The following is a 10,176-nucleotide window of genomic DNA, read 5'->3' on the forward strand; positions in this document are numbered from 1 at the left end:
ACACTTCACATGAACTCCCACCTTTGGCGAGTTCATTCACATTATTCCTCACAACTTGTTGAGCGATGAACGTATGTGAGCTCACTCTTGCTGTCTCACACCCCCCCACAGGTCAAGAGCAGGTACCGCAGGATGAAGCGCATGGAGGATGATGTGGCGAGTTCGTGAGAGGTCTAGGCCGTCGTCTCCCAGTCAACTTTGGGTTGCTGGACCGTTGTCTCCTTATAATGTAATTATTTATTTTGTATAGAACTCCTATTATATAGTAAAGATGTGACATTCGATCTTGTGCCATGATTCATCATATGTGTGAGACTTGGTCCCAGCACACCTGGTGATTATGTTCGCGCCCGGGCTTTGGTGCCCCGAAATCCGGGTGTGACATGTTCCCCATGCCTTTTGGGCCGTAGCTCTAGGCACTGCCAGGTATCTCATAAACATCCTACCCACCGAAACCCTCAACCATTCCACGCCTCACTTCTATCTATTTGGTAAACATCCTTCATATGAGCATCTCTGTGTTTTTGGTTGCACTTGTTATCCCAACTTGTCAGCCACTGCCCCCCACAAACTTTCACCCCGCTCCACCCTCTGCGTTTTTCTCGGGTATTCCCCTCACCACAAGGGAACCTTTGTCTCGATCGTCAATCCAATCACATAATCATCTCACGCCACGTGGTCTTTGATGAAGCCTATTTTCCCTTCTCCAAGGCTTCTTCCTCTCCCACGCATGCTGCACTTGATTTCCTAGACATCTCACCTAACACGGTCTCAGTTCCCTTTGAACTGTCACCGGTTTTTCTTCTATAGGTACTGCTGCAACAAAGGACCGTTCACCTGGCGAACCACCTGTGGATGTCCTAGACTACTCACCACAGTCCCTTGGACAGCCACATGAACTTCAGTAGGCTTCCTCACCTTCATCAGCAGCTTTGGCGTCTCCTGCTGCTGGACCAATAGCTCTGGCACCTCATGCTGCTAGACCAGCAGCCCTGGCGCTCCCTGATGCTACAGGAACTCATGTCGTGCCGCCGGCGCCACCAGCAGCTACCCCAGTTGCCCCCAGGGCAATCATCGTCGACTGTTTCGGTGGCCAGGTGTACTCTCGTCGTCGACCTCCTACTACAGCGTCTCCTTCACCTGCAGCCTAGGCGTCTGATGCTGCTGGGCCTCCTGATGATCCAGGAACTACTCCAACTGTCCCTGACGGTGCTATTATTGTCCCCCCTGTGGTCAACCACCACCGTATGACCACTCGGGGCATGCGTGGCCTTCGGTTCCCAGCTCTGTTTGAAGCTTCAGCATTGTCTCCAATTCCTCGCAGCTATCACGCTGCCCTGGCCGATCCCCACTGGCGTGCTGCTATGGAACATTAGTATGCAGCTCTGGTTGGAAACAACACCTGGGATCTCGTTCCTCGGCCACCTCACTCCAATGTTGTGACAGGCAAGTGGATATTCAAGCATAAGTTCAACGTCGATGGTTCTCTTGAGCGGTATAAGGCACACTGGGTCCTTCGCGGGTTCACTCAACGCCCTGGCATCGACTTCTCTGAGACTTTTAGTCCTGTGGTCAAACCTGCTACAGTTCGGACAGTCCTCTCATTGGCTCTTTCATGAGGTTGGCATATTCATCAGTTGGATGTCAATAATGCCTTTCTTCACGGCACGTTGTCTGAAACTGTCATCTGTGCTCAACCCACTGGTTTCAAAGACTCCACTCATCCAGATTATGTATGCCGTCTCAACCGCTCTCTTTATGGACTCAAGCAAGCCCCCCGTGCATGGTACAACAAATTCACTTCTCATATTCTACAACTCGGTTTCATTGAGGCCAAAATAGACACGTCCATGTTTGTCTATCACAAGGGTGCAGTCATGGCCTATCTTCTTCTGTATGTGGATGATATTGTGCTCACTGCCTCCTCCCTGCCAACACTACGACGAATCATCAGTGCCCTCCAGCAAGAATTTCCTATGAAGGATCTTGGCAGACTTCACCATTTCCTCAGCATGCATGTTCAGCACTCTACCTTAGGCATCTATCTTTCCCAGCATCAGTACATGATTGAGATTCTTGAGCGAGCTGGTATGAGTGATTGCAAGCCATGTACTACACCAGTTGATGTGAACCCCAAACTCCCCTCTGATGGCGCTCCAGTTTCGGATCCCACTGATTACCGCAGTCTTGCAGGAGCTCTTCAATACCTTACATTCACCGGTCCAGACATTGCTTATGTTGTTCAGCAGGTTTGTCTCCACATGCATGATCCACGGGAACCACACTTGGCTGCCCTCAAACACATCCTACGATACATCAGAGGCACTTTGCATCTGGGGTTGTTCCTTCGACCAACTTCTCAAACTGAGTTGGTCGTTTACTCTGATGTCGATTGGGCGGGCTGTCCGGACACCCGCAGATCCACATATGGCTATGCTGTCTTCTTCGGCGACAACCTGGTCTCCTGGTCTTCCAAGCGCCAGAACACGGTTTCTCGCTCCAGTGCTGAAGTCAAATACCGTGTTGTTGCTAATGTCGTTGCTGAGGCAACCTGGCTTCGACAGCTCTTGACTGAATTGCATGCTCCTCTGCCGAAGACGACCTTGGTATACTATGACAACATCAGTTCTGTCTACATGTCCTCCAACCCCGTTCAGCACCAGCGCACCAAACATGTAGAGATCGATATTCATTTCGTTCGAGAACATGTTGCTCTTGGCAATGTCTGTGTCCTACATGTACCAACAACTTCACAATATGCTGACGTCTTCACTAAAGGTCTGTCGTCTTCGGTTTTCACTGATTTTCGGTCCAGCCTCAACGTTCGCTCAACGGACGTATCGACTGCGGGGGATGTTAGACAACAATATTCATTGCCTTGTATATAGGCGTGATGTCTGGCTTCCTTAAGCAGTCGGCCAGCCTTGTATAGCAGGTTAGGATAGAGAGAGATTTGGGGAAGAGTCCACGATAGTAAGGATCAATTATGATCATGTTTTTTCCTTGTTTAGGAGTCCTTTTACCTATGGCTCTTCCCCTATGTATGTAACAGCACTCTTCTCTATCAATACACACAATTCCTACATTCTACTTCACTTACAAAAAATAAAATCGTTTCCAGTGCTATTTACATATTACTCTATGGACTGTAACTTGCTAACGTTCAAGTAGGGGTGGTGGTAATGGATCGTGATTCAAATGTTTCTTCATAAATTGCTAAGCCTTAAATTATTTTAGTTCAAAAATGAATATAAATATGACCCGATCGTAACCCGATCCGATCCTTTAATTTTATAGTGTAAATCCTTCAATTTTATAGTGTAAAATATAGAGCCCGTTGTCACCCCTACGTACCAAGTAGCTACCCATAAGCATCCCTTACACCAGCAAGCTCTCTGATGGCATCTCTAGTGAGCATCCTTGCTCTCGGTGACTCCTCGGTGCATCGCAGCGCGACCCGGAAAACTGACACGAGGGACTCTTCTAGGCTCTCTTCATCCAGGTTTCTCTCTTCGTGCTGCAACAGAGATAGGTCAGCGACTGCTGTTACTCTCTCGGGATAAGCCGCTGCGACATAGCTGCGGATGCTTTGGCCTCCCTGAAACAAGGGATCTGTTGGCCGCTTTGCCGTGAACATCTCGAGCAGGAGAGTCCCATAGCTGTAGACATCACCTTCCACTGAAACTCCGCCACCCATTCCATACTCTGAAAAAAAAATTGAAGGGCAAAGTTATCAAATTCAAATGCAATAATGCTACTGGTATTTAGGTTTCCGATTCTACAGGTGACAACAAAAACTATCGAGCTAGATTGGTGTGCTAGGTACCTGGAGGAATGTATCCAATGGTGCCTTTGATTCCAGTAGTGTTGGCTATGGGTTGGAACGAGTTGCTGTTAGCTCCCTGGACAAACCGTGACAGCCCAAAGTCCCCTACACGGGCAACCATGTCGTGGTCAAGAAGGACATTGCTCGGCTTCAGATCACAGTGTATAATTGGCACTTGGCCATGGTTGTGAAGGTAGTCAAGAGCCTCAGCGACGTCGAGTGCAATGCTCACTCTCTCAGCCATGGTCAGCGTGCGGGAGGACCTCTCACCGCCTTCCCCGGTGGACGGATGGAGCCATCTGTCAAGATCTCTGTTAGGCATGAACTCGTACACCAAGGCTTTAAAATCACGCCCGCTGTGGTCGATGGTCGAGCAGGCCGTGATGACCTTTACAAGATTGCGGTGTCGAATACTTTTCAGCACCTTGCATTCAGCCAGGAAACTCCGCTCAGCGCCGTGCTGCAGGAGGTTCAGTACTTTTACTGCGACTTCCTGCTCTTCATCGCTTAGTGTTCCCCTGTATACTGAGCCAAAGCTTCCAACGCCAATGAGGTTAGCTGTAGAGAAGCCATCAGTAGACCTACTCAGTTCAGCATACGACAGTTTCAATTGCTGGTCCATCAACTTTGGAACAGGAGGTGTCTCATTACTCTGCACAAGCTTCTGATTCAGTCGCTTTCGAGCATACATCACAAAAGTGCATGTGGCAAGGATTAGGGCCAAGATAGATCCTATGGCAATAGACACGATCAATACAGTTCTTGATTTGTGTAACATATTACCACCAGAACATTTTGGCAGCTGCAGCTCTGAAACACCACCACAAACTTTGTTCCCTGCAACAAAGAAGTTCCTTGAATCGTTGAACACTCCGCTTGTCGGCACTGGTCCATCAAACTGGTTGTAGGATAGGTTCAGATAATGCAAGTACTGCAACGTCGATAAGTAATCTGGAATTGAACCAGACAGATTATTCTCTGACATGTCCAAGTATTGAAGCCCTTTCATTGAGCTGAGTGATTGGGGAATCCTACCAACAAGCTGGTTTCCCTGCAGAAATAAGTACTCCATTGCTTGGCACTGGAAGAGTGCCCGCGGTACCTCTCCTGAGAGCCTGTTGTTCGACAAGTCTAAAACCCCAAGGCTGCTCAGTCGACCTACTTGTGAAGGTATTGGACCTGAGAAGGTGTTGTGAGACAGGTTGAGGAACAGGGTTAAAGAAGAGAGACTGACAAGCTGCTTTGGTATCATGCCACTGAACTTATTGTAAGACAAGTCCAGGATTGCAATATTTCTCATATTCTCAAAGCTCTCAGGTATGCTTCCTTCCAACTCGTTCTGTGAGAGATCCAGGAAAGAAAGCTGGGTAAGGTTTGCAACAAGCAGAGATGGGATCTCACCAGATAAGTTGTTGCCAGAGACATCTAGCCCAGTCATGTTGTGAAGACCACCAATGGTGTCTGGAATGGTGCCAGTCAAGGCATTATCAGCGATTGCAAGAACACGAAGGTTGCTGAGTTTACCTATCTCTGTGGGTATCGAACCACTTATCTTGTTTCCATTTATCAAGATTTGTTGTATCCAAATGGTAAGGTTGACAAGAGAAGGGGGAAGCATGCCTTGAAACCTGTTATAGGAAAGGCTGAGTGCAAACAGTCTACTGCAATTCCCTAGTGATTGTATCAGAGGCCAGTCCCTGTCCCACTTATCCTCAAGCTGGTTAGACTGCAAGTTCAGCACCTCAAGATCTTTCAGCCTACCAATTTCAGGCGGAGCAATCCCCTGTAGATTGTTGATGTGAAGCTGGATCAGACGGAGTCGTGTCATGTTGCCTATTGACATGGGGATGCGCCCTTTGAGCCCGCAGTTGTATAAAGAAAGGGACTGAATTCTTGGTAGAGTGAAACCAATGTCAGCAGGCAGGACAGCAGATAGATCATTGTTTCCCAAGTCAAGTACCCTAATGGATGATAGGTTAAACAATGAGACTGGGATTTTTCCACTAAGGCCAGCAGAAGCTAGCCTGAGAAAATCCAGCTTGGTTAGTCTCCCTAGCACGTCTGGTATGTTGCCACCCAGATTAAAATTCTCACTGGCGTCAAATGCCAGGAGTGATGACAGGTTACCCAGTGACTGGGGAATGCCGCCGGTGAGGTTGCTCCGATGAAGCCCAAAGAACTCGAGTTTCAACAGCGACCCAAACGATGGAGGAATACCACCGGATAGGGTATTCACACTGATGTTGAAAACCCTGAGCTCCTTGCAGTTGCTCAGGTTCGCTGGGATCTCACCATGCAACCCATTCAGCTGCAGCTCCAAATGTGTGAGACGAGCACAATTGGAGAGAGATGCTGGTATCTCTCCGGTGAGGGAATTCTCTCCTAAGCTGATGACTTGGAGACGCCACAGAATGCCAAGCTCCGAGGGGATGCTGCCAGAGAGCCGGTTGCTAGAGAGGTTGAGCGTGTGGAGGAAGGAAAGGTTGGACAGGCTGTGGCTGATCACACCTGTCAGGTTGGATAACATGAGCTCCAGCGCCGTGACACGCCCAGGGTGCCGTCGGGAGCCGCATGAGACACCTTTCCACCGGCAGATGTTATTCTTCATGCTGCTGTTGGTAGGCGTCCATGCAGCAAGCACCCTGCTCGGGTCGCCGGAGATGCCGGCCTTGAATGCAAGCAGTGCTTGCTCATCAGTGGACTGAGCTTCGCAAAGATGAAGGGTCTGAATGGCATGGATGAGACAACTGGTTATGAGCAGGTATCTGCAGTTGCTAATGCTAAAGAGGTCATGCCTCCTCCTGCTACTGCCCCACATAGTTGCTTTGCTTGCTGTTCAACTGTGTGTTTGAGGGCTTTGCGCGACCGCTAAGGTGATATATAAACACAGTGTGAAAGATAAACTGAGGAATTCGACTATGGCTAGGTTGCTTATTCCAAGTTCGTTTATTCCTAGTGTAGCTTTCAGGAGATGTGAAAGAACACCAAACCAAAGACAACGATGTCTTGCTCAGGTCCTTTTCAATTGGTCACCTAGATTTCCACTTTTGAAGTAATTGCATATCCTTGGCAGAAGTAGATATCAGCAGACACAGCCTAATTACATATAATAAACTGCAAGAATTTGTTATTTGCGTTCTCTCATGGACCAGGCAAATTAGCTGCAGCCTGCAGGCCAGCTGAGTTTTTCCCTCTTAAAGTTAGGAATAACCAAAAGGAGTTGTTCTTTTTGCTGCTTCTGCAAGGAAGGCATGCAGTATTCAGCTAAGACTAGGTCCTCGTTTGAGTATAACCAATGAAACCAACTGCACACAAATACACAATTCCTGCTTTGTTTCCTTTCACCTATTGATTGAAAAGAAAGAAAAATTGAAACTTGCAGCTGCACTGAAAGACTTCACCAAACCTACTAAGGCAGGTAATCACCCACCCTCTAACAAATTATCATGTGTGGCCTATAAACATAACACATATGAGAACAAAACAACAGCCATTTAGAAGACTATGGGCAAGGTTCCCACCACTCATCAGTACACAGTACACACTGTCTCCAGTTCAAATATGATTTTTGAGTCTTACAAAAGGAGTAAGAAAAAAAACTCTTTATTTCAAGCAATAACAATCTGATAGTAAAAAGGGTGAGTCATCAGGATATACTGACGATATGCTTACATAATGATGATCATTATTCTTAGATTTTGCACAAAGACAAAAAAAATACATGGGCCCGGATGTTGCTGTTAGTCAGCAATGTACCAGAACACATCATTAACATGTTGAAAGCACCCAGTGGAAAGAATCAAAGCATGGATCAGTTGGAAGCACATTTTCCACTCCTAACCACTGTGCTTCTCATGTGGCTGTTATTATTATATATACTCAATTAAGAGACATCTCTCATCTCTGGATGCTGAGGGTTGATTTGGTGACAAGGGGATTCCAGGTCACCAAATCAGCTCTGATGGTTGATTTGGTGACTAGAGAATTGGAGAAGATGTATGAAGAAGAAATCTCCATGCTATTCAAAATTAAATAGGAAGGGGATTCCTCCTACATAGATCTCCTTCAATTACTTGTCCACCAAACCAGCCCTAAGTGTTTTCTGCTTCCATAGATTATATGTCGGCACTGTGAGATGCACTTAGGGGTGACAATGGGCTCCACATTTTACACTATAAAATTTAAAAATCAGGTCAAATTAGGATCAGACTCTATTTATATTCATTTTTGAACTAAAACTTATTTAAGGTCTTAACAAATTGTGAAGAAACATTTAGATCACGATCCATTACCACCGCTAGATGCACTACTCTCATTCAACTCTACACAAAGTTGACGTGGCGTCCGTGCATGGTTTCAGACTCATCTAGTCGAAGTCAAACTAAATTACTATTCGTACGGACACAGGACAGTGTGGATTCCGTGTGGACTTGAAGCCTTATAATTAACTAAGAAAGCAGCCTCATGGACTCATCTAGCAAAGCAAGCAACTCCGGAGATCATAGCTAAGCTTGATGATTTAGATAAGAGAGCTGAAGTAGTTCTGTTGAGTACTTCGGAGTTGGATCTGCGCAACTACTTACAGAACAGGCTTGCTCAGCTACTCCGGGAGGAGGAAATAAAGTGGTATCAAAGAGCGAAGGTCAAGGAGCTCCTGGAGGGGGATAGTAATACTAAATATTTTCAGATGATAGCCAATGGAAAATTCAGGAAGAATCGCATCTTCCAGATGACGGATGGAGCTCGTATGTTATACGACGAGAAAGAATTAAAGAGTCATATAACTGGTTATTATAAAAATCTCTTTGGCCCCCCAGAAAACACGTCTTTTAGTCTGGATGAGGATCTTAGAGATGATATAATACAAGTTACTCAAGTTGAGAACGAGAAGCTCACCCAGCCATTTTCTGAAGATGAAGTAAAAGCGGTGGTTTTTAGTATGGAACATAACAAGGCTCCAGGTCCTGATGGATTCCCGGCGGAATTTTATCAAATCTGTTGGGATGTTATTAAAGATGATCTTATGGCTTTGTTTCGTGAGTTCCACTCAGGAAATCTCCCTTTGTATAGTCTTAACTTTGGGACTATCATTTTGCTTCCTAAGACTCGGGAGGCAATCTCGGTTCAACAATACCGACCAATTTGTCTCCTAAATGTCAGTTTCAAAATCTTCACAAAGGTGGCGACTAAGAGGATCACGGAGGTTGCGCAGAATGTAATCAGTCCCCTGCAGACTGTGTTCCTGCCAGGAAGAAATATCATGGAGGGGGTGGTGGTCTTACATGAGACTATTCATGAGCTACATACGAAGAAAAGGGATGGGGTCATTTTCAAAATCGACTTCGAGAAAGCTTATGATAAGGTGAAGTGGAGCTTTGTTCAACAATCCCTTCGTATGAAAGGTTTTTCAAGTACCTGGTGTAGGTGGATCGAGTCTTTCATGAAGGGGGGCCATGTTGCGGTTAGAGTTAATGATCACATGGGTCCTTTTTTCCAGACCCATAGAGGGGTGAGGCAGGGCGATCCGCTGTCTCCTATTCTCTTTAACTTGGTAGTGGACATGCTTGCTACCCTGATTAATAGAGCAAAGGAAAATGGCCAGATCAAGGGCTTGGTGCCGCATTTGGTAGATGGGGGGCTATCCATTCTGCAATACGCCGATGATACAATTTTGTTTATGGATCACGATCTGGAAAAGGCAACGAATATGAAGCTCATATTATGTGCCTTTGAGCAGTTATCTGGTCTTAAAATAAACTTTCACAAGAGTGAGATATTCTGTTATGGGAAGGCAAAAGAGGATGAAGGGAGGTACACACGGCTGTTTGGTTGCAGTTCTGGTGGGCTGCCCTTCAGATATCTTGGGATTCCTATGCACCACCGTCGATTGACAATTGGTGAGTGGAAAACAGTGGAGGCCAAATTCGAGAAAAAGCTCAGCAGCTGGAAAGGAAAACTTATGTCAGTAGAAGGGCGGCTCGTATTAATTAATTCTGTGTTGACCAGTCTAGCGATGTTTATGATGTCTTTCTTTGAGGTACCAAAAGGTGTGCTGGAGAAGATAGATTATTTCAGATCGCGTTTTTTCTGGCAAGGGGAGGGTCATAAGAAAAAATATAGGCTGGCCAAATGGGATGTAATTTGTCAACCTAAGGAGGTTGGCGGGCTAGGCATTTTGAATTTAGAGGTTCAAAATAAATGCCTCTTAAGCAAATGGTTGTATAAACTTCTCAATGAAGAAGGGATGTGGCAATCATTATTGAGACGTAAATATCTGGCCAATCGAACCTTATCCCAGGCGCAGCGTAGGGCCACTGATTCACACTTCTGGAGTGGTCTTATGAAAGTTA

The 10,176-nt window shown here is 46.2% G+C and overlaps 1 protein-coding gene across 1 annotated transcript; it reads right to left on the bottom strand.

Annotated features, from left to right (window-relative positions):
* Nucleotides 1-3,042: 3,042 nt before the first annotated feature.
* On the bottom strand, nt 3,043-8,316 carry LOC103650269 (probable LRR receptor-like serine/threonine-protein kinase At3g47570). Its single transcript, XM_020550268.3, has 2 exons — nt 3,827-8,316; nt 3,043-3,705 (listed from the first exon to the last, which is right to left on the bottom strand). Exons 1-2 carry the CDS (start codon nt 6,642-6,644, stop codon nt 3,362-3,364), a joined length of 3,162 nt encoding a protein of 1,053 aa, XP_020405857.1. The 5' UTR covers nt 6,645-8,316; the 3' UTR covers nt 3,043-3,361.
* Between the last annotated feature and the right edge of the window lie 1,860 nt (nt 8,317-10,176).

Source organism: Zea mays, chromosome 3 (assembly GCF_902167145.1).
Source record: "Zea mays cultivar B73 chromosome 3, Zm-B73-REFERENCE-NAM-5.0, whole genome shotgun sequence".
NCBI lineage: Eukaryota > Viridiplantae > Streptophyta > Magnoliopsida > Poales > Poaceae > Zea > Zea mays.

Bases quoted from the DNA above. Each gene is read 5' to 3' on its own strand.
- LOC103650269 (XM_020550268.3), bottom strand. From the start codon at position 6,644: ATGTGGGGCAGTAGCAGGAGGAGGCATGACCTCTTTAGCATTAGCAAC. The intron at 3,706-3,826 runs GTACCTAGCACA...TTTTTTTTTCAG, and splicing joins CATTGGATACATTCCTCCAG to AGTATGGAATGGGTGGCGGA.